Source organism: Oncorhynchus masou, chromosome 15 (genome assembly GCF_036934945.1).
Source record: "Oncorhynchus masou masou isolate Uvic2021 chromosome 15, UVic_Omas_1.1, whole genome shotgun sequence".
NCBI classification, from domain to species: domain Eukaryota; kingdom Metazoa; phylum Chordata; class Actinopteri; order Salmoniformes; family Salmonidae; genus Oncorhynchus; species Oncorhynchus masou.
This window is the reverse complement of record NC_088226.1, coordinates 20,872,942-20,898,338: the sequence shown is the minus strand read 5'-3', so window position 1 is coordinate 20,898,338 and position 25,397 is coordinate 20,872,942. Positions and strand designations below refer to the sequence as shown.

The following is a 25,397-nucleotide window of genomic DNA, read 5'->3' as shown; positions in this document are numbered from 1 at the left end:
AGACGGCCATCTAGAGTTCAGGCATGGAGAAGGCATCTAGTCTTGTTATACATTGCTTTAGGAAAGACAGACCTAACCGGAGTCACTGGCAGTGTGGTATTCCTGTCTAGACTCAAGAGGTCGTGCCATAATGCGTTTTCTGATAATCACTTTTGGATTTGAAACAAGTTGGTGAAACAAAACGGGGCCTTAATTAATACCTGTGTCTTTACATGGTCGTTGAGCTGGCACAGTGTAATTACAGTGTAGTATAGTATGTAGGTAATGCTAGGTAATAAACAGATTAACTTTGACTCTTGTCAACTGAACAGCTATTTCTTAAAAATGTACCACATTGGGACGTACTACTTCAATACAAATATATAGTGGAATGATTGATGAAGGAAAAGATTCAGGACTTGCACAAGATTCAAAATAAGTCACATAAGATTAGTTATTGATTTTCACTTCAAAATGTATTTATTTTAGTTAGAACACAGGAGTAGTACCTCATAGTTGTACAAAGAAATATTGGACACCATCCAGAAATTACAAAAGAAATCCCCCTACAAAAGCAAAGTCAACAACATCCAAAGCATTTTTTTTGCTGTAAACATGCTGTGGACCTTAAACAACAGTGCAGTTTGAAAAGTTGCCATTCATGCCATTCACATGCCATTCTCTAATATTCCTGAGATTCTGGCCTTTAAATGTAGCCACTGTGGAAGTCCCACTTTTCATCATGTGGACTCCAGATAGAAAGATATTGACAAGTGGCATCTTACAAATAATTTCTAACAAGATAAAATACATATTCACACAGACACGCATGCACACACGCACACACACACACACGCACGCACACACACACACACACAATAGGGCAGAGGGAGATAAAAGTTGAGTGCACGAATAATCAAAACATGGATTGAGGAACGAGAGGTGTTGAGAAACAAGAGGTGTATCAGAGTTCAGAGTAAGTCGTTTTAAAGGCTGTGAGAGAATATGTGCAAACTGCAATTCAGAGCATCAATTAACGAAGCATCAGATTCCCAAGAGAAACATTGTCAATACACCAATCAATTATTATTATCTCCTTATTCCCAAAGTCATTCTCCCAAGACAAGGAAGTGCTAAGGCTAATTCTGAACAAAAGTGTCCACATTGACATGACATGATTTAACAACAGTCAACAGCAGTCTTAACCTTCCTAACGTAAGTTTATCTGGAAATAAAGGTGCATGATTAATAAAGTAATACATGTAATAAATTACTCAAAATTTAAGTTAAAGTATACTAATAAATTACTCACTTTTGTCTCAGGGTTCAATTCTCGGGCCGACTCTTTTCTCTGTATATATCAATGATGTTGCTATTGCTGTGGGCGATTCCCTGATCCACCTCTACGCAGACGACACCATTCTATATACTCCCGGCCCGTCCTTGGACACTGTGCTATCTAACCTCCAAACGAGCTTCAATGCCATACAACACTCCTTCCGTGGCCTCCAACTGCTCTTAAACGCTAGTAAAACCAAATGCATGCTTTTCAACCGATCGCTGCCTGCACCCGCATGCCTGACGAGCATCACCACCCTGGATGTTTCCTACCTTGAATATGTGGACACCTATAAGTACCTAGGTGTCTGGCTAGACTGTAAACTCTCCTTCCAGACTCATATCATATCAAATCTCCAATCGAAAATCAAATCAAGAGTCGGCTTTCTATTCCGCAACAAAGCCTCCTTCACTCACGCCGCCAAACTTACCCTAGTAAAACTGACTATCCTACCGATCCTCGACTTCGGCGATGTCATCTACAAAATTGCTTCCAACACTCTACTCAGCAAACTGGATGCAGTTTATCACAGTGCCATCCGTTTTGTCACTAAAGCACCTTATACCACCCAACACTGCGACTTGTATGCTCTAGTCGGCTGGCCCTCGCTACATATTCGTCGCCAGACCCACTGGCTCCAGGTCATCTACAAGTCCATGCTAGGTAAAGCTCCGCCTTATCTCAGTTCACTGGTCACGATGGCAACACCCATCCGTAGCACGCGCTCCAGCAGGTGTATCTCACTGATCATCCCTAAAGCCAACACCTCATTTGGCCGCCTTTCGTTCCAGTACTCTGCTGCCTGTGACTGGAACGAATTGCAAAAATCCCTGAAGTTGGAGACTTTTATCTCCCTCACCAACTTCAAACATGTGCTATCCGAGCAGCTAACCGATCGCTGCAGCTGTACATAGTCTATTGGTAAATAGCCCACCCATTTTCACCTACCTCATCCCCACACTGTTTTTATTTATTTACTTTTCTGCTCTTTTGCACACCAGTATCTCTACCTGTACATGACCATCTGATCATTTATCACTCCAGTGCTAATCTGCAAAATTGTAATTATTCGCCTACCTCCTCATGCCTTTTGCACACTGTATATAGACTCGCCTTTTTTTGTACTGTGTTATTGACTTGTTAATTGTTTACTCCATGTGTAACTCTGTGTTGTCTGTTCACACTGCTAAGCTTTATCTTGGCCAGGTCGCAGTTGCAAATGAGAACTTGTTCTCAACTAGCCTACCTGGTTAAATAAAGGTGAAATAAAAAAATAAAATAAAAATAAAATTCATGTGATCCCGTTACTGTTTTTACTGGCAGTAGGTTTGGGTTCCTGTAGCTACTCAACAAAACATGGTCTGCAGTGCGAAACAAGAACAAACTAAGATATTCACAACATAAACATTTTGCTTTTGTTTTGTTGACGCACTGGTTTCTGTTGAATAGGCCTCTCAGTGACTCTATTGTAATTCGGGTAGGAACAAATGACTTGCAGCGTATCCAAGGCTGATCCGATTGATGGCAGACAGTCTGTTGTTTCTTAACTAAGCATGAATACATGAATAATTGTCATTGCTATACATCCTATTGACAGGGGATATGTCCCTAAGATCTGTAGGAATATTATTATCATGTTCATTATTTGGTTGTTGAAGAATTGGAATCCATTTTTTAAGGACGAAACCAAGGAAATCAATGCGTTGGCTTATATACATGTCAAATTGAGTGTCTAGAACAGATTGAATTACCAGACGTGATGTGAATCACGAGACCATAGCAGAAGAAATTGATTTTGTTTCTCAAGAATTTTCTCTCTCAATGAACAATGAACACAAATGACAGAAATGTCTAAAAGCAATGTGACAATTGTTTGGCCTGATTCCATGGTTCGAATGACATGTTCTTTTTGGCCTCACATTTATTCACCTGTAAGCCATACACAATCTGTTTACAAGAAGGCTATGAGAAAGTTGTGTAGTCGAATTAAGCAACGTTTAAGACAAGCCCACATTAGTGACGAAACCTGAATTTGTATTAAACAATATAAAACTGACTTTCCCTTTCCTGCTATATTTCCCTGTGTTGTTCGAAACAACCATTTCAGCACAGTAACACAGTTTTACCACCACCACAGAAAAGTGCACTGATCGTTTTTCAGGTCTCTTTCTTCACAGAGGTCTCTGGAAATGCAAAACTGGTGGCACTAGAAGCACATTGTTGATCTGACTGAGGGAAAACTACAGTATCACTGGCCATTGGCCATCATCAGATAGATCGTTTGTACATATATACCTGTCTGCCATCACGTCTACAGTTAGGAACTGTACAAAAGTCCCAAACGTATACCGGTCCTTGAATGCTCTGGAGTAGAAGGGGCCTTTGTCATTGAGGATTGTTGAACTATCATTTAAATATTGTGATTGAAAAGGGATAGAATCGGATAGAATGAGTCTCAGATGTCACTCATTACACTCCCTCTCAACCACTAGCTACTTCTTCTTCAGACAGGAAGTGGAGGGCCTGCCCTTCAATCAGAGGCATAGGTGGAGGTTTCATAGTTGTGTTCAGACAACAACCTTGAAGTTAAAAATCCTTCCATTGAAATCAACAATGAGAAAATAATCCTTACCGGTTTTCTACCAGATTCAGACATATGGGTTCTCAAGTATGTAGCGGTACAGCGGAAAGTTCTTTAATAGATATTTGGGTGCGTACATAGGCTCTTTAGGGTCTGTGGGTGGGTACTCCCCCACCGAGCCATCAAACCATCGCCCAGTCTGGATCAAGCTCTTGATGTAGTTCAGGTCTCGTTTTTCCACGTAGTCGCCCCAGCGGGGGAAGTCTCCATTCTGGGCAGATATTAGTTTGTGGGAGATTCCCTCTGGTCTGAAGCACCAGGAACAGTGCCAGCCTGCGTAGTGGACGGGGCTGCCAATGGACCACTGCACCAGGATGTGTCCACTCTCCCTCTGATAGTTCCGGAAACCCGGCATGGAGTAGTAATCCCTGCGCCTCAGTGATATCCCGTCTCCATCGTAGACGGCAAAAAGCATGGCAACAGTGCAGGCGGTGTGGACGTCCAGGGTCCCAGGCTGCCTCCAGAAGAAACCATAAAGGGACTTTCTCATGTGGATGGACACAGGTTCCGTCCAGCCATTGTAGAGTTTGAGGAAGAGGATGCCCTCGCGGGCCGGGATCTCATCTGCGTCATTGATGAGGAAGACATCATCCGGCCTGGCACCTTGTACTCTGGACATCCCGTCATAGCTTAAAAACGTCCGCAGGTAGTCGTCAGCGATCCACCCGTTCTGTTGGCCACCTTTAGGGAAGTGATCAAGGAAGACATAGAGGATCTTGTGGCGCATGTAGTTGTAGGTCCCGTTAAGCAGGAGGCGTAGGAAGTGCAGCTGCTTGGAATTTCCATAGGCCGTGAAGTTTGACTCACACACCAGGAAGAGGTCAACAGTGTCGGCCAGCTCGTGAAAGCGGGCGTGGAGGAGGTCAAACTCGTGGTTGATGTTAATGGCGTTGATGACCCTCCGTGGAACCATCCTGGGCATCAGACTTCCCTTAGTGGGCAGGTTGGAGTGTTGCACCATGGTGGGGATGCCACAGTGAGGGCCGTGCCAGCCTTGGCGACATATACACTTCACCAGCCTTTTCCCCCGGGTGTATTTCCCCTGGGCTGACTTGGGTTCCTCTTGCTGTGCATGCAGTATCTTACGCTGGCCCTCTCGTGCTGCTTGTACTGTTTGTCCTGAGTCGTCTTTGAGAAAAGCCATTTCCGTCCCCTCTCGGAAGCAATATGCTCCAGACTTGGTGCGCGCAAAGAACGGGGTGGGGTCATCGCGAAGACGGAAGCTCCGTTTGTGAAGTTCCCCCCAGGGTCCTTTGGGGTCTGGGAGAGTGACCGTCATTCTGTTTACATTCCCTGAGTCAGGCTGCTCCCTACCCCACGGGTCCTGAGTGGGAGAACAACAGGAGCAAAATCAAACATATCAATGACAATGTCATATAGACCCAAAACAATGTATAGGGAAAGTCATGTCATCTGCCCCCTCACCTCACCGCCATGCCCAATCCATCTCTCCACCTCTGCATTCCCTTGGTCCCCCTGGTCATCCCCTGGTTCCCACAGGCCTGTGTCGGAGGGTCGAGACCCAGGGAGAGGCTTCATCCCTGAGCGAACATTCCCTCTCCAGAGGAAGCCCAGGGCCTCGAGGTTGACGGAGGAGGTATACAGCTCTCTCAGCATAAGCATGTGGTGGAGGGCCTTGCTGTATTGCAGCAGGGAGAGGACACACAAGGCCAATGTGCCGAAGAGAAAGACCTTGTGTCGTCGCATCTTTGTCCTGAAAAACAGATACATTAACAAAACTCTTTAGCTAAATGGAAGTTTGCAAACTCCTTGGTTACTTAACAGTTAGGCCCACATAATCACTCTGGTTGTTTTGGCATTGTATGCATGCTCATCAATAACTATTTACATAAAGTAAAACAACAACTTGGCATAAAGAAACTAAAAAGCATGACCTATAGTAGATTTGAACCCTTTTATCTCATCACCCATTGTTAATAAATGACACTGGTAAAAATAAAGTATCTGGAAACTAAACTGGAAATCAGAAGAACCTAACCAAGAAAAAAGAAGAAGCCACCCGCTACACTATCTGGGCAACAGAGCGTTGTGTATGTGAGCCCTGAACAAAAGTAGTAGAACTACATAGAATATGACGCTCCACTGCTGCATTTGCATAAAGTATGTAGCACCCTTAACAGTCCAGGAATAGCATACAAAACACAAAGGGGGTTCAGTTACCAATTTCTTATTCTTTGAGATCTCGTCCTGTATTGTTAACCTGTTTGGGTTTTCAATTAAAAGCCACCACTCACTGAAAGACGAGTGCTCCAACAGCCTTTTTGCTTGTGTTTTTCCTACATGGACTGCAGGCACTCTGGCTACGTTAGCTTTAACCCCATTTTGCATGCTGGTCATGGCGGTGTAGGGTTTATCTTGGGGATAGGCAAAACAGGTGTGAAACTGGGTTGGTTATTATCTGCTTATCAACTCAGCAAAAAAAAGAAACGTTCCCTCACTGTCAACTGTGTTTATTTTCAGCAAACTTAACATGTGTAAATATTTGTATGAACATAACAAGATTCTGAGACATAAACTGAACAAGTCCCACAGACATGTGACTAACAGAAATTGAATAATTTCTGTCCCTGAACAAAGGGGGTGGGGGGTGGGGGGGTAACAGTAACAGTCAGTATCTGGTGTGGCCACCAGCTGCATTAAGTACGGCGGTGCATCTCCTCCTCATGGACTGCACCAGATTTGTCAGTTCTTGCTGTGAGATGTTACCCCACTCTTCCACCAAGGCACCTGCAAATTCCCTGACATTTCTGGGAGGAATGGCCCTAGCCCTCACCCTCTGATCCAACAGGTCCCAGGTGTGCTCAATGGGATTGAGATCCAGGCAGAAAGGACACTCAGCAAGGAAGAAGCCACTGCTCCAAAACTGCCATAAATAAGCCAGACTATGATTTGCAACTGCACATGGGGACAAAGATCGTACTTTTGGAGAAATGTCCTCTGGTCTGACGAGACAAAAAATATAACTGTTTGGCCACAATGACCATCGTTATGTTGGGGAGGAAAAAGGGGGAGGCTTGCAAGCCGAAGAACACCATCCCAACCATGAAGCACGGGGGTGGCAGCATCATGTTGTGGGGGTGCTTTGCTGCAGGAGGGACTGGTGCAATTCACAAAATAGATGGCAGCATGAGGAAGGACAAATATGTGGATATATTGAAGCAACATCTCAAGATGTTGCAAATGGGTCTTCCAAATGGACATTGACCCCAAGCATACTTCTGAAGCTGTGGCAAAATGGCTTAAGGACAACAAAGTCAAAGTATTGGAGTGGCCATCACAAAGCCCTGACCTCAATCCTATAGACAATTTGTGGGCAGAACTGAACAAGTGTGTGCGAGCAAAGAGGCCTGCAAACCTGACTCAGTTATGTAAACTTCTGGCACACTGGGAATGTGATGAAAGAAATACAAGCTGAAATAAAGAATTCTCTCTACTAATTATTCTGAAATGTCACATTCTTAAAATAAAGTGGTGATCCTAAATTACCTAAAACAGGGAATTTTTACTAGGATTAAATGTCAGGAATTGTGAAAAACTGAGTTTAAATGCAATTGGCTAAGATGTATGTAAACTTCCAACTTCAGCTGAATACGGTAACACTTTATTTTAAGGGTCCATAATAAACCATTTAATGGGACTTTATAAGGCATTTACAAACCATTTTCTCACCATTTATTAATCATTACTCCCACATTTGTACATTTTGTAAGGTAGTTATTCACAGATGTATATATATTTCCTTAAAATCCTGTGTTGTGTGCTTATTCTATTACCAGGTACTGCAGGAATGTCTACCAATGGCACCACCATCTTTTTGTGAGAAATTGCACTTGTAACTCAAACCATTTCTAAAGTATTTCTAAAGTGAAAATAGCATCCACTTTAGATTAGGAAAAATAAATCAAAATGAAATAAAATGTTATTTGTCACATGCTTACGTACAAGCCCATGACCAACAATGCAGTTTTAAGAAAAATAAGTGTTAAGAAAGTATTTACTAAATAAACTGAAGTAAACAATAAACAAATACAAATAAAAAAGAAAAAAAATAAGAATAAAGAAAAAAATATATATATTTAAAGAGCAACAGTAAAATAACAGTAGCGAGGCTATATACAAGGGGTACCGGTACAGAGTCAATGTGGAGGGACACAGGTTAGTTAAGGTAATTGAGATAATATGTACATGTAGATAGAGATAAAGTGACTATGCATAGATAATAAACAGAGAGTGGCAGCAGCATAAAACTGGGGGGAGGGGTTCAATGCAAATAACACAGGTAGCGTTTTGGTTAGCTGTTCAGGAGTCTTATGGCTTGGGGGTAGAAGCTAATAAGAAGCCTTTTGGACCTAGACATGGTAATGCTCTGGTAATGCTTGTTGTGCGGTAGCAGACAGAACAGTCTATGACTAGGGTGGCTGGAGTCTTTGGCAATTTTTTGGACTTCCTCTGGTACCACCTGGTTTAGAGGGCCATGATGGCAGGAAGCTTGGCCCTAGTGATGTACTATGGTGGTCTGCTTGAAACATGTTGGCATTACAGACTCGGTCAGGGACAAGTTGAAAATGTCACTGAAGACACTTGCCAGTTGGCCAGTGTATGCTTGGAGTACACATTCTGGTAATCTGTCTGGCCCTGCAGCCTTGTGAATGTTGACCTGTTTAAAGGTCTTACTCACATTGGCTACGGAGAGCGTGATCACACAGTTGTCCGGAACAGCTCGCGGTCTCATATATGCTTCAGTGTTGCTTGCCTCGAAGCGTGCATTGAAGTAATTTAGCTAATCTGGTAGGTCAGGGCTGTGCTTCCCTTTGTAGTCCGTAATATAGTTAGCAAGCCCTGCAACATCCGACGAGCATCGGAGCTGTTGTATTACGATTCAATCTTAGTCCTTTATTGACACTTTGTCTGTTTGATGATTTGTCGGAGGGCATACAGTGCCTTGCGAAAGTATTCGGCCCCCTTGAACTTTGCGACCTTTTGCCACATTTCAGGCTTCAAACATAAATATATAAAACTGTATTTTTTTGTGAAGAATCAACAACAAGTGGGACACAATCATGAAGTGGAACAACATTTATTGGATATTTCAAACTTCTTTAACAAATCAAAAACTGAAAAATTGGGCGTGCAAAATTATTCAGCCCCTTTACTTTCAGTGCAGCAAACTCTCTCCAGAAGTTCAGTGAGGATCTCTGAATGATCCAATGTTGACCTAAATGACTAATGATGATAAATACAATCCACCTGTGTGTAATCAAGTCTCCGTACAAATGCACCTGCACTGTGATAGTCTCAGAGGTCTGTTAAAAGCACAGAGAGCATCATGAAGAACAAGGAACACACCAGGCAGGTCCGAGATACTGTTGTGAAGAAGTTTAAAGCCGGATTTGGATACAAAAAGATTTCCCAAGCTTTAAACATCCCAAGGAGCACTGTGCAAGCGATAATATTGAAATGGAAGGAGTATCAGACCACTGCAAATCTATCAAGACCTGGCCGTCCCTCTAAACTTTCAGCTCATACAAGGAGAAGACTGATCAGAGATGCAGCCAAGAGGCCCATGATCACTCTGGATGAACTGCAGAGATCTACAGCTGAGGTGGGAGACTCTGTCCATAGGACAACAATCAGTCGTATATTGCACAAATCTGGCCTTTATGGAGGAATGGCAAGAAGAAAGCCATTTCTTAAAGATATCCATAAAAAGTGTCGTTTAAAGTTTGCCACAAGCCACCTGGGAGACACACCAAACATGTGGAAGAAGGTGCTCTGGTCAGATGAAACCAAAATTGAACTTTTTGGCAACAATGCAAAACGTTATGTTTGGTGTAAAAGCAACACAGCTTATCACCCTGAACACCATACCCACTGTAAAACATGGTGGTGGCATCATCATGGTTCGGGCCTGCTTTTCTTCAGCAGGGACAGGGAAGATGGTTAAAATTGATGGGAAGATGGATGGAGCCAAATACAGGACCATTCTGGAAGAAAACCTGATGGAGTCTGCAAAAGACCTGAGACTGGGACGGAGATTTGTCTTCCAACAAGACAATGATCCAAAACATAAAGCAAAATCTACAATGGAATGGTTCAAAAATAAACATATCCAGCTGTTAGAATGGCCAAGTCAAAGTCCAGACCTGAATCCAATCGAGAATCTGTGGAAAGAACTGAAAACTGCTGTTCACAAATGCTCTCCATCCAACCTCACTGAGCTCGAGCTGTTTTGCAAGGAGGAATGGGAAAAAAATTCAGTCTCTCGATGTGCAAAACTGATAGAGACATACCCCAAGCGACTTACAGCTGTAATCGCAGCAAAAGGTGGCGCTACAAAGTATTAACTTAAGGGGGCTGAATAATTTTGCATGCCCAATTTTTCAGTTTTTGATTTGTTAAAAAAGTTTGAAATATCCAATAAATGTCAATCCACTTCATGATTGTGTCCCACTTGTTGTTGATTCTTCACAAAAAATACAGTTTTATATCTTTATGTTTGAAGCCTGAAATGTGGCAAAAGGTCGCAAAGTTCAAGGGGGCCGAATACTTTCGCAAGGCACTGTAGCAGGATTTCTTATAAGCTTCCGGGTTAGAGTCCCGCTCCTTGAAAGCAGCAGCGCTAGCCTTTAGCTCAGTGCGGGTGATGCCTGTAATCCATGGCTTCTGGTTGCAGTATGAACAGTCACTGTGGGGATGACGTCATCGATGCACTTATTGATGAAGCCAGTGACTGATGTGGTGTACTCCTCAATGCCATCGGAAGAATCCCAGAACATATTTCAGTATGTGCTAGCAAAACATTCCCGTAGCTTAGCATTTGCGTCATCTGACCACTTCCGCATTGAGCGAGTCGTTGGTACTTCCTGCTTTAGTTTTTGCTTGTAAGCAGCAGGAATCAAGAGGATATAAATGCCAAATGGAGGTCGAGGGAGAGCTTTGTACCCATCTCTGTGTGTGGAGTAAAGGTGGTCTAGAGTTTTTTTTCTCCTCTGGTTGCACATGTAACATGCTGGTAGAAATGAGGTTTAAGTTTCCCTGAATTAAAGTCCCTGGCCACTAGGAGCACCGCCTCTGGATGATCATTTTCTGGTTTGCTTATGGCTTTATACGGCTGTGAGGTCAGAGCGTTCGGAACAACCCTACTTATTGGCCAGAGGGTCCAGTGTGCTCTGAACGCGAAACACTCTGAATATACAAACGGACAATCTGACAGCACAGTTGCAGTCACCAACGCTCTGGATAACATAACAGCCTAACCAGCTCTGCTAGGGCGGGTAATGTTCAATGAGCTGTTCTCTCTCCCTTAGATGTCTGGAAGTAGCTGGCAAGTTAGTACAGAACGCTTGGATCAACCCTAAAGAGATGGGTGGGGCTAAGGCTTAAGAGGGTGTGAACAATGCTGAATGAGTATAGACAAAGAAGGGCTCTCCAATAGTAGTACCAAAACATTGAAATACAGTTTTCTCAAAAGGGAGTTGACAAGTTGATCAACTTTCAAAGCAAAAATACTTTTCCATTGTTTTCTCAAATGCAGTGTTGATATACCATTTTTTTACAGAAATTCAAATGTAGCTGTAATGTGGTCTACAGTTTATCATGAGATACTCTACCTCAGGCGTGCACAACCTAGAGACTTCATTAATATTAGATTTTGAGTACCAACTGTTATTTACAAATAGAAACAGAGCGCCACCCCTTGTCTTACCGGAGGAAGCTGTTCTATCTTGCCGATGCACGGAAAACCCAGCCAGCTGTATGTTATTCACGTCGTTGTTCAGCCCCAACTCGGTGAAACATAATATATTACAGTTTTAATGTCCCGTTGGTAGGATAGTTTTGATCGGAGCTCGTCCAGTTTATCATCCAATGATTGCACGTTGGCTAGTAGGACTGATGGTAGAGGCGGGTTACCCACTCACCGTCGGATTCTTACAAGGCACCCCGACCTACAACCCATGTATCTCCGTCTCTTCTTCATGCGAAAGACAGGGATTTGGGCTTTGTCCGGTGTCTGATTCACCTCCGACTAGTTTAAGAAAAACTCTTTGTCCAGTACGAGGTGAGTAATCACTGTTCTGATATGCAGAAGCATCTTTTTGGTCATAAGAGACAGTGTCAGAAATATTATGTACAAAATCAGTTACAAATAAAGTGAAAAAAGCATTTAATAGCAGAATTGGTTAGGAGCCTGTAAAATGACAGCCATCTCCTCCGGCACCAATATAACTTTACTAATGACTGGTAAATGGTTTATACGTGCGAGAGTAATGATTAACAAATGCTGAAAACACAACTTATACATTCCTTAGAAATGAGTTATTACAGACCCTTCAAATAAAGTGTACCATATATATACTGTATACTATATATTTACTGTCACATAAATACAGCAGGCCCAAACTGTAATGCATGTCATCCCTTCAGTCACCCACCTTATTTGATACATCCTGACATGAAATGTCCCTTTACAACTTGCTAAAACAACAATAAAAAATTGTATGACCTGTTTCTGTATCTCATTCCATGTGACTTTTATATGGAGCAAGGAGGTAAAATTTGGACAATAATAATGAAATCATCAAAGTGTATTGAAATGTATGAGGAAATGTTAATGTCTGACAGACAGTGTCACGACTCCCACCGAAGGTGGCTCCCCTGCCTGTTCGGGCGGCGCTCGACGGTCTACTAGCCGCCACCAATCCCTTTTTCCTTTTCTGTTCGTTTGGTCTTATTTGTTGCACCTGTTTCTTTTTGTTTTTCTTGATATTTGTCTATTTAAGCATGTCAGGCCCACCTAGGTTTGTGCGGGATTGCTATGCTGTTAGTTTGTTGATGGTCGTTTGTATCTTATTTTTCCGGACAGTTTTGGGTCCTGTGTATTGGCCGGTCAGATAATGCGCCTTGTGTTTGTGGCGTGAACATTTTTCCGGGAATAGAAAATATCAATTTATTCGAACCCTCTGCTCTCTGCGCCTGACTCCAAACCCACTGTTCTTGAAGAACTCTGACAGACAGGTAATAATGTCAAGAGTCATGTCCTTTTTGTACAGTTTTTCTCCAATCTGTGTGTACACAGTCTACAATTTCCTGATGTGCTTCCTGCTACTATTGTGAAACCTGGAATCAGGATCTGGGAGTCTACTCAACCTCATAGTGGTGCAAAAGTACCTACAACAATTCTGGGATTTTATTTTACCGTATAATTTTGGCCACCTGTGAGTGTACATTCCGGTGAATCTGTTCTGTTGAATTGTTATCACATTTTAAGATTGAACACTGAAACTATTGAAGCTTTGATGAGGCTTACACTAGTGTAAGAGTTCCTCGAGCCTATGCATATCTCACTGTTGGGGTATGTAAATAATAAATGTTAAGAATTTTATATATAACTATGTAATGTGCAAAGATATTCAAGGATTGTTTTTATTTGCATTGTACATGATGAACAAGTGACAAATAATTTTCTAATAGGCCGCAATTTCTGAAAATAACCGATGGTTTACATGAAAAAAGACCCAGCTGCTGTGTCAACCCAACTGATGGTTAAAAAAACAAAAACAACTGAAGGTTAAATTAACCCGTGTTTGGTTAATCCAAACAACCCAACATTTGGGTTATTCACGCAACCCAACTGGCTGAGTCAAAATAACCTAGCGTGTGTTCTGTCCAAAATTTACCCAGTGCTGGTAAACCAAATAATCCAAATTGAGTTGTTTTTAGCCAAGAATTTTGTTTGAGCGTAACCCTGCTTCGCTAGGAGCTTACTTAGACGTATAAAGATAAAGAAGGGCATGTGAAACTGGGTACAATCTTCATTGCAGCACACACCTTAGGGTTGGGCACCTATTCAGAGCATTAGTGCTGGTAAATATAACTACGTCTTCCTCCTTACTGATCTCCAGTGAGTGAAATGCTGCTGATTGGTCACACATGGAATTAGTGTACTGTAGGTGAGTGACTGATCGTTAAGATATTTGAGGGTGCATGTGGTGGCACATCACATGTTAATTCCTGGGTAATGTGAATGAGACCTTGGACTGTTTACAACTCTGCAGAAAGGCAGTGGAGGACGTGATTGCTATCATAAAAGTCATAGAAAAAGTTACACATTAAACATTAGTCTGTGACAAGGAAGTCTCAGCTTCATCCTCTGGAGAGAGAGCCAGCCCAGTGCCCTTTTGTACAATGAAAGCTATTCTCTCCCACTCACCATGCTCAAATGTCACCCTCTTTTCTCTGTTACTCTATGCACAGTGCACTACAATACTTTCATTCTCCAAACCTTCCCCCTCCTCCTGTCCCCCTTCCCTTACCCACATACCCTCCAACCTGCTGCTCTGCTCATTCCTTCTGGTCCTCTAGCTTAGGGTTACACACACACACCTGATCCTCTGGTGTGCTGCTTCCTTACAAAGGTTGGGGATAGGCTACCTGGGCAGTCCCACAGTGCTAGTATTTTGTCTGGGAAAAATTATCATCATTACATAACATCCCTGCCCACACACATGGATGCAGAGGCTACAGTGTTGCGCATTGGAAATAAGTACATTTGCTCTGACAATGTATTTGTCTAACAGCAACCATCAACAACACAAGCTTCCGTGAAAGTCAGAATGAATAACAGACCAAACTGGAAAGTCCTGGAAAAATGGGAACAGACAATGTGTGCTATGGGTCCTGGTCAAAATGTGTATACCATAAAGGGAATAGGGTGCTATTTGGGATGCACCCTTAGAGGAAGTTCACAGCTACATAGACCTATAGTAGTTTTGTTATTTTATTAAGATCCCCGTTAGATGTTGCTAAAGCAGCAGCTACTCTTTCTGGGGTCCACATGAAACATAAATCATGACATAATAGAGAACATCAATAGACAAGTGCAGCTCAAGGACAGAACTACATACATTTTAAAATGGCAGACATAGCCTACATATCCTGACCGTTTGCATCCCTGCCTGGTACTGCAATTGCTCGGCCTCCGACCGCAAGGCACTTCAGAGGGTAGTGGGTACAGCCCAGTACATCACTGGGGCAAAGCTGCCTGCCATCAAGGCGGTGTCAGAGGAAGGCCCAGTCATAGACAGCCAACCCAGTCATAGACTGTTTGCTCTACGACCGCATGGCAAGCCGTACCGGAGTGCCAAGTCTAGGACTAAAAGGCTTCTCAACAGTTTCTACCCCCAAGCCATAAGACTCCTGAACAGGTAACCAATGGTGACCCGGACAATTTGCATTGTGTGCCTCCCCCCAACCCCTCTTTTACGCTGCTGCTACTCTCTGTTTATCTTATATGCTGAGTCACTTTAATTATACATTCATGTACATACTACCTAAATTGGCCAGACCAACCAGTGCTCCCGCACATTGACTAACCAGGCTATCTGCATTGTGTCCCACCACCCGCCAACCCCTCTTTTTATGCTTCTGCTACTCTCTGTTCATCATATATGCACAGTCACTTTAACGATACTTACATGTACATACTACCTCAATAAGCCTCACGAACAGGTGTCTGTATATAGCATTGCTACTCTTTTTTTCAAATGTCTTTCTACTGTTGTTTTATTTCTTTACACACACACACACACACACACACACACACACACACACACACACACACACACACACACACACACACACACACACACACACACACACACACACACACACACACACACACACACACACACACACACACACACATACCTTTTTTTGGCACCATTGGTTTGAGCCTGTAAGTAAGCATTTCACTGTAAGGTTTACACCTGTTGTATTTGGCGAACGTGACAAATAAACTTTGATTTGATTTGATTTATCAATACATACACACAACATATCTAGGTCAAATAGGGGAGAGGCATTGTGCTGTGAGGTGGTATCTGTTTTTTTAGCAGGTTTGCTGTTAATTTGAGCAATATGTGATGGAAGGGAGTTCCATGCAATAATAGACCAATAAAGTACAGTACGCTTTTTTATTTCACCTTTATTTAACCAGGTAGGCCAGTTTAGTTCTCATTTACAACTGCGACCTGGCCAAGATAAAGCAAAGCAGTGCGACAAAAAACAACAACACAGAGTTACACATGGGATAAACGAAAGTACAGTCAATAACACAATAGAGAAATCTATATACCATGTGTGCAAATGGAGTAAGGAGGTAAGGCAATAAATAGGCCATAGTAGCGAAGTAATTACAATTTAGCAAATTAACACTGGAGTGATAGATGTGCAGATGATGATGTGCAAGTAGAAATACTGGTGTGCAAAATAGCAAAAAAGTAAATAAAAACAATATGGGGATGAGGTAGTTGGATGGGCTATTTACAGATGGGCTACGTAAAAATGGAAAAAGAGATTGAAATATATTGAAATATATACAAAGAAAATATGAAAAAGACCAAATTTACATCGGACAACAACAAACACATTTGCACTGCTACTCCATCTTGGTATAGGTTGGTTCTTGAATTTGTTCTGTTCTGGATTAGGGGACTGTTAAAAGACGCCTGGTGGCATGTCTGGTGGGGTAAGTGTGTGTGTCAGAGATGTGTGTAAGTTGACTAGCAAAATTTCAACACATTAACGTTTCTTATAAAAAAGAAGAAGTGATGTGGTCAGTCTCTCCTCAGCTCTTAGCCAAGATAGACTGGCATGTAAGTGTTTTTATATTAACCCTTTGGATACAATGAAGAGCAAGCACCTGACCATGTGACTGGACAACAATCAAGATAAGACAAAACTAGAGCCTGCAGGACTTGATTATTGGAGCGTGGTGCCAAACAAGCAGAGCATCTCTCTATTATGGACAACCAACCCATCTTTACAACCATATGTTTTGATCATGACAGTTTATAATTTAAGGTAACACCAAGTAATTTGGTCTCCTCAACTTACATAAAAACAGATCATATATATATATGAACCTCACCTCCTGGACCACAATATACTGAGAGAATGACACACAGACCCCATGAAATATCAAATCAAATGGTATTTGTCACATAAACATGGTTAGCAGATGTTAATGCGAGTGTAGCGAACTGCTTGTGCTTCTAATTCTGACCATGCAGTAATATCTAACAAGTAATCTAACCTAACAATTTCACAACAACTACCTTATACACACAAGTGTAAAGGAATGAATAAGAATATGTACATAAAAATATATGAATGAGCGATGGTCGAATGGCCATGCAGTAGATGGTATAGAGTACAGTATATACATATGAGATGAGTAATGTAGGGTATGTAAACATTATATAAAGTGGCATTGTTTAGCTAGCTTACCACACGTAGCTAGCCAAAAATATCCCCATGACAAATCACAAATCATGGTCTCACAGCCCGTGTTAATGTGGAAATGTGACAGAGTGCCTATCAGGGCTTGACTGTAAGGCTTTCCTTAAGAAAAGGGAAGTTGAACTGAGCAGTAGGGCCAGTTCAATCACCCACAACTCAATTTCCCCATGAGTACAGCTGTCATCATAGGGAGTCTATAGACTGTGCAGGTCTGTTTGTGCACTCTAAAAATGTTGGGCTACAAACAACCCAATTTGGTTATTTGGTAACCCAGCTCTGGGTAAATATTGGACAGAACACATGCTGGGTCATTTTGACCAAGTTAGTTGAGTTAATTTAACCGTCAGTTGTTTTTTTATTTAAATTGTCAGTTGGGTTGACACAGCAGCAGTTCGGGTTGACCGCAATGGAGTTAAAATGATAGAATAAACAGATGTGGGACCAGGAAGTCTAGGCTTTACACACCAGAAGATTGTACAACCAGACACAAAGATGCCTATGATGTGATAAGGGAACCTGAATGCTAGGTAAAACTGTTGTGTTTTACTGTGTTAACACTGAAATATGCTGTTGTAATAAAGAGTATGTTGAAATACCCTTTAGCAAATGCAGCTGATGAGCAGTTGCACATGAGCACATGAAAGTAAAAGTTCATAGAAATAAATCCTCAGAACTAGCTATTTAAAGAACTTACAAACATGTACCTCAAAATACAATGCATCCAAACCTTACCATATACTGTAATATGAGAAAGGGACAGAAAAACAGAAAGTGTGAGACAGAGGGAGAGAAAGAGCAGGAGAGAAAGAGAGAATGTCATTAAACATACAGTACCTCCCTTGCCGGTAAAGTCTAGCCATGCTGGTTTGTTGGCAAGTGTTATTTCCGATTTGGAACTCCCTCTTCTATTTTCAACATCTCCAATACTTGCACTACTCTGTTACGCTACAATGTTTGAACTATTTGGTAGAGCTTCCATACAGCGGCAGGTGGCCTCAACAATGATTGACATGACAACAACCACCAGGCTACCAAACTGAATTTACAACAATGCACAGAGAGAGAGAGAGAGAGAGAGAGAGAGAGAGAGAGAGAGAGAGAGAGAGAGAGAGAGAGAGAGAGAGAGAGAGAAAAAGCAGGGGAGGCTCATGACACAAAACGGTTGCTTGACCCAGATTATTATTATTTGTTTTTTAGGAACTCAGTCCGGTTTTCAACTTACTGTTGAGAGTTAGTATAGCAAAATACTTATGTAAATAATTTATTTCAGTGTTTTTATTTTTAATACATTTGCTAAAAAAAAATCTAAAAACCTGTTTTTGCTTTGTCATTATGGGGTATTGTGTGTGGATTGATGAGGAAATTATTATTTTTTTAAATACATTTTTGAATAAGGCTGTAATGTAACGAAATGTGGAAAAAGTGAAGGGGTCCAAATACTTTCTGAATGCATTGTATATTTAATTATGGAATCAACGCTAGATAACACTGGCCAATTTGCTGTGGAGGCAGGCAATCACACACACATACGCACATGCTCAACTTCTCCCTTATGCAGCACACTGAGCTTGGACCTGTAACGATGTGCGCAACGAGTTGGGAAGCAAGTTTAGGGAGTGGGTGTGCTAATAAATAAACACAACATAATACAAAATAAGAAACACGGACAACGCAGACATGACGCAAGAATAGAAACAATGACGCATGGGGAAGGAACCAAAGGGAATTACTTATATAGGGAAGGTAATCAGGGAAGTGGTGGAGTCCAGTTGAGTCTGATGACACCAGGTGCGTGTAACGATGGTGACAGGTGTGCGCCATAATGAGCAGCCTGGTGACCTAGAGGCTGGAGACAGAGCACACGTGACAGGACCCAGCTCCACAAGGAGGCAAAAGGGGTCTTAGGCCCCTCAGTTGAAACTTGTGCCCCCTCAGTTTTAGTTTTATGTCCCTATATAAAAATAGCAAATGGGTTAAAATAACTGAGTGACAGGTTTTTCGCAATATCTGTATCTCCGCTGCGCTGTGTCAGCACAATGGACAGAGCGCACCGTAGTGTGTGTAGAGGGGCTATGGAAAGCCACTGTGGCGGTTAGGTATGACTCCTTGAGTTTCCATAACAAGCGGGGAAAAACAAGCTTCACTTAGTAGTAGTTCACGCAATGTTGTCTGAGAATGTGCTGGCGGACTTTCTTAATGTCTGTGACTCACTACAAATTATTAACAAACAGTGGCTGCCGTGTACACTGCAGAAACCTTAAAAAGGCTCCTGGATCAAAGGTGGACCGGACACCTGGCTACTGTGTCAATGGGTGTTAAAAGTTTTGTGATGTGATGATGTCACAGAAGTTCCTCTGACATCATATTACAACACATAAGTAAGATTAGAGACAGGGCTGTTGAAGGCAGTGACAGACCCCGAATTTAGGTTTACAGCCCCCATGGTGCACAGAATCCTCAGTCTTTTTGATCCTCCAAACAAATGACTCCAGGCAAAAGCAACATATCTTTACACTAGAGTCAAAGTGGTCCACAGTGCGTTGGAGTGCATCGAGAAGCTGAGGTGTAACATCGAGTTCAAAGCCATTTGGGCATAGTGCAGTGCCTGTGGTACTGACGCACAACCAGCCCCAAGCAAATGACAACATTATGTAAGTATAATATCCAGCAATACATGGTGGACAGTACAGTAGGCCGACACAGACAGAGGAGTAAAGACTGAGTGTAAAACACTGTTCTTCAGCACGTTGGATGCTGTCATTGGTGAAATGTCAGAACGATTCAGTGAATGCAACAGCCAACTGGTAGAGGCCCAGAGAGCCGACTTTCTAGATGTGAAAACGATTAAACCATTCGTCTTTTATTTACTGCATTTGTTTACTGTTAATGTAACTAGCCTAATTATAGATTGTGCCATGACTTTATCGATCTGATATTTTGTTTACCTGGCCTACTACGTGATACCACTGTTTTGTTCGTATTCGTTCGCATTTGCAGTTGTGTTGGTATTGTAAGCCAAAGTGCTATTCAGTATTTTTGTTTGCATGCATGAATAACTAGGCTACTACTTTCAACATTTAGTTTGCAATATTTTGGTAAGACAGTTGTGTGCATGCCTACATTCACATAGGGTAATTCACATATTACAAGCAGCCTATCTATCTTATAGCCTATATTCATTAGCAAAATGGCCTTACGCTGTTCATTGTGCTAATACAGCGCGGCGGAGAGGCAAAGGATTTCACACCAACCTGTCACTTCAAAAGCGCTCAATGATCTCGGAGTCTCCGCATTTGAACTTTATGTTTATTGTGGTATAGCGTGATATAAGCAGAATTCAATATAATTCCAAAGCAAGAACGAAAACAAAAATAGTGCCCCCTCGTCAATTTCAACTGCCCCCTTAGTCACTCCAGGTCTGATTGTGCTCTGTTGTATTCTAACTGTGGTAGAGAAAGTAGACGGGAACCCAGATGGATATGAAAGCACACATTCGGTACATTCACATGTATCATACATGAATCAACACAGAGGAATGGAATAAACAAACACACAGTCAATAACATAAAAAGAAAAGTCTATATACAGTGTGTGTAAATGAGGTGAAGTAAGGCAATAAATAGGCCATAGTAGCGTAATAATTACAATTGAACAATTAAACACTGGAGTGACAGATGTGCAGAAGATGAATGTGCAAGTAGGGATACTGGGGTGAAAAGGAGAAAAATAAAATAACAGTATGGGGATGAGGTAGTTGGATGGGTTATTTACGGATAGGCTATGTACGGGTGCAGTGATCTGTGAGCTGCTCTGACAGCTGGTGCTTAAAGTTAGAGGGGGTGATATGAGTCTTCAGCTTCAGTGATTTTTGCAATTCGTTTCAGTCATTGGCAGCAGGGAACTGGAGGGAAAGGCGGCCAAAGGAGGAATTGGCTTTGGGGGTGACCAGTGAAATATACCCGCTGGAGCGCGTGCTATGGGTGAGTGCTGCTATGGTGACCAGTGAGCTGAAATAAGGCGGGGCTTTACCTAGCAAAGACTTATAGATGAACTGAAGCCAGTGGGTTTGGCGACAAATATGAAGCAAGGGCCAGCCAACAAGAGCATACAGGTCGCAGTGGTAAGTAGTATATTGGGCTTTGGTGACGAAACGGATGGCACTGTGATCGACTGCATCCAATTTGGTGAGTAGAGTGTTGGAGACTATTTTTGTAAATGACATCGCTGAAGTCAAGGATCGGTAGGATAGTCAGTTTGACGAGGGTATGTTTGACAGCATGAGTGAAGGATGTTTTGTTGCGAAATAGGAAGCCAATTCTAGATTTAATTGTGGATTGGAGATGCTTAATGTGAGTCTGGAAGGAGAGTTTACAATCTAACCAGAAACCTAGGTATTTGTAGTTGTCCACATATTCTAAGTCAGAACCATCCAGAGTAGTGATGTTGGACGGGCGGGCAGGAACGGGTAGCGAACGGTTGAAGAGCATGCATTTAGTTTTACTTCAATTTAAGAGCAGTTGGAGGCCACGGAAGGAGAGTTGTATGGCATTGAAGCTCATCTGGAGGTTAGTTAACACAGTGTCCAAAGAAGGGCCAGAAGTATACAGAATGGTGTTGTCTGCGTAGAGGTGGATCAGGGAATCACCAGCAGCAAGAGCGACATCATTGATGTATACAGAGAAAAGAGTCGGCCCAAGAATTGAACCCTGTGGCACCCACATAGAGACTGTCAGAGGGCCGGACAACAGGCCCTCCGATTTGACACACTGAACTCTATCAGAGAAGTAGTTGGTGAACCAGGCGAGGCAATCACTTGAGAAACCAAGGCTATCGAGTCTGCCGATGAGAATGTGGTGATTGACAGAGTCGAAAGCCTTGGCCAGGTCAATGAGTACGGCTGCACAGTATTGTTTCTTATCAATGTCGGTTAAGATATCGTTCAGGACCTTGAGTGTGGCTGAGGTGCACCCATGACCAGCTCTGGAACCAAATTGCATAGCGGAGAAGGTTCTGTGGGATTCAAAACGCTCAGTAATCGGTTTAATTGACATGGCTTTCGAAGACCTTAGAAATGCAGGGTAGGATAGATATAGGTCTGTAGCAGTTTGGGTCAAGAGTGTCCCCCGTCTTTGAAGAGGGGGACGACCGCGGGTGCTTTCCAATCTTTGGGAATCTCAGATGACACGAAAGAGAGGTTGAATAGGCTAGTAATAGGGGTTGCAACAATTTCGGCAGATCATTTTAGAAAGAGAGAGTCCAGATTGTCTAGCCCGGCTGATTTGTTGACTGGATTTGGGAGAAGGAGAAATGGGGAAGGCTTGGGCGAGTTGCTGTGGGGCAGTTGACCGGGGTAGTGGTAGCCAGGTGACAACATAATTAATTGCTCTTTACAGTACTGTACTGTAATATAGAATTACAGTAGCTAGCCGTAAAAAATGCTTTAAATGTACAGCAATTTGTTACAGTGTAAGGTCCATACAGTCGGAAAGGAGAACAAGAGACTACAAGCTATTTGTCAACCTTGGCTGGTTCTTTCCTAAGCAACCAGCGTGGTAACAAGGCACTGTTTCTGTAACACAATCAATGGGCAAGATAGGGTCTATGAAAACTGTATATTGATGCTAATTACACCACTACATACTTGTCATCTACAAAAACCCTTTTCTCAGGAAGAGAGATGGAAATACTTACTTGTTCTTGTAAGGAAATGTGAAACAGTATTTTAAAATAATGTCACAAGTGTTTAAAGTTCAGATGAAACATGTTCTTGAGCTGGTGGTCAATTTTAAATTAGTGGGAACTCAGTGGACTATGAGATTGTCTTCATGATTTTCATCAAAGGCTATCTTACACATAATCTTACAACAAATAGGCTGAGCAAAACAACAATCAAGGTATATGAAGGAATATTAAGTGTAATGTGCACATAATAACTGCATATTCAAGTATATTCCTGGATTGATCATTTGACCATAAACTATCATATTGACAAATGTTATATTTCCAATTTCCCTCTGACATTAGCATTTTATTTAGGGCTACCAAACAACTGTGGACAGAGAATAAGCTTCAATGGGTGATGGGAAGGTGTAATGTTCTGTATTTATTTTCTTAGTCAACCTTGTGTTCTGTTTCGTTGTGTGCCTTCGTGAGGTATTGTTCGTGTTGACTCTACTAACCCTTTTCCTAGCTCGTTTGTGAGAACCAGTTATAGTTTCCAGTCCTCGTTTGGATTCACCTGCCTATTTGCCTACCTGTGTATGACCATTGCCTGCCTGTGACCACGATTCCTGACTTATGAGAACGCGAAATAAACACCTGCCACGCTCTGTGTGTGGATCTACACCTTTTTCCCCGAGTATTCATGACAGAAGGACGATTTCTCTAGTGTGCAAATGTGCTCGGGTCTAATTTATAAACGTTGTGTATACACAAAATATGTCCCAAAAAAATGCGAGTCTAGTTTTCACGCAAAAGTTGGCATTTATAAAAACTGAACTTGATTTGAGAATGTGCTTATTCACCGAAAAACTTTAGACCATGCGTAGACTACACACAATTTCTAGTGGTTGAAGTATTGCATTGCAAGAAGGAAAAAGTAGCCTCGTAGTCTTGTGCAGGAATATAAAATAACTCTTATTCATAACAACAAAACATAGGTAGCTAAATGTAATAACAAGATGCAATCATTTGCTGTTATCCCGAAGCACAGTTTAATGGTAAAAACAGACGGTTAACCTTTTCCATTGACGTTTTTAGGCTAGTGCATCTGAATACTGTAACGTCAAATTCTCGAGTAGACACTTTAACGTATAAACATAATGCATACACACTATCATAACCATTACAAAATAAATTCCTCACCTTTTCTGGCCATGATGAGTTCGTATTCCCAAAGTAGACGTACAACAAATGACCATGCGCATCTTTAATTGTGCCTACTAGATATTATAATGTTATGTTTTGCAACGAAAGGGAGCGCGGTTTATAGGCAAACATACAGTAGAATTTAACAGGTGAACGGACAGTTGATATTTTACATTGAAGTGTGTAGGCTACAACTGTAAGTGGGCCTACTGTAGACTAGTCTTTTTTTATCGAGTAGACAAGGTTATGTACTCACCTAGGGTTATAACTGATTATAACTAGGTATGACCTTGTACAAAATAAAAGTTACCTTAGATATATACTTTGTTGAAGTCAAAACAGCTCATAAAAGTCTGTCAGTGGAATGCATACTTGGTAGGAGTGTAATACAGAAATAAACTACCCTCTGAATGTACATATAGAGCTGTATTGGTGTGTATTCTTTGAAAAATAGATATTCTATGGAAAATGGTATATAAATACAATAATTCCAATAATATCCCAGAATATTATATATGTACATCTTGTTATGGTATTTTGGTTGCTATAGAAATTGGTTTGAAGTGACTGAGGATTTGGGCATGCTTTTTGATGCATCCTGTTATAAGCCCTAACACTCCCATTGTTTCACTAGCAGCTACAGTTGGCTGTGGGGTATGTAAATAAAGACAATTAAGCCATATTTTTGGTCATTGTCTCTCAGGATCAATGGATGAATCACTTGTCTTCAATAAAATTAAGTATATGTTAAATTATGGTGTACTGCCCCTTTAAATGGCAGTTGTTTTTACCACACAAATATGACAAAATGTATATTTTCTTCAATCTCCTAAAAACGAAACAATACTGCAATCAAATGATAGTAAATCAGCTTTTCAGTACTAATGTGGATTGTACTTTGGAAAAAAGCTGCACATTATATAAGGGAACTTTATATTTTCATTTGACAGAATATGCTGTAGGATTAATTTTGCAAAATGAACAGTCTTTTTGTGATCTATTTCTTTCAGGTAAAAATTATTTACATGTCAAATTACGTTTTTGATAAGATTAAAGTGGATATTTTGTCAAAATACACGCAACACATTGTTTCCCGCAACTTAAACTTTGAGCATCGGTTAGACAGCCATATGCTAGTGTACTAATCACAATCACATGGGATAATAATAGTGACTGGGCTGACAGATGGTTGATTGAGTCGCTGCAACTACACTGTAAAACAGACTACTTAACCAATTGCTTAATCAGCTC

General features: G+C 41.7%; 1 protein-coding gene across 2 annotated transcripts; it reads right to left on the bottom strand.

Annotated features, from left to right (window-relative positions):
* Window positions 1–439: 439 nt before the first annotated feature.
* On the bottom strand, window positions 440–24,267 carry LOC135555850 (beta-1,4-mannosyl-glycoprotein 4-beta-N-acetylglucosaminyltransferase-like). Of its 2 annotated transcripts, none has more exons than XM_064988620.1 (3): window positions 24,144–24,267; window positions 5,385–5,673; window positions 440–5,283 (listed from the first exon to the last, which is right to left on the bottom strand). In XM_064988620.1, the coding sequence occupies exons 1-3, from the start codon at window positions 24,203–24,205 to the stop codon at window positions 3,967–3,969; spliced, it is 1,668 nt and encodes a 555-aa protein (XP_064844692.1). In that variant the 5' UTR covers window positions 24,206–24,267; the 3' UTR covers window positions 440–3,966. The 2 variants fall into 2 exon arrangements, with proteins under 2 accessions (XP_064844692.1, XP_064844693.1); XM_064988621.1 differs by lacking the exon at window positions 24,144–24,267 and adding an exon at window positions 18,114–18,322.
* Between the last annotated feature and the right edge of the window lie 1,130 nt (window positions 24,268–25,397).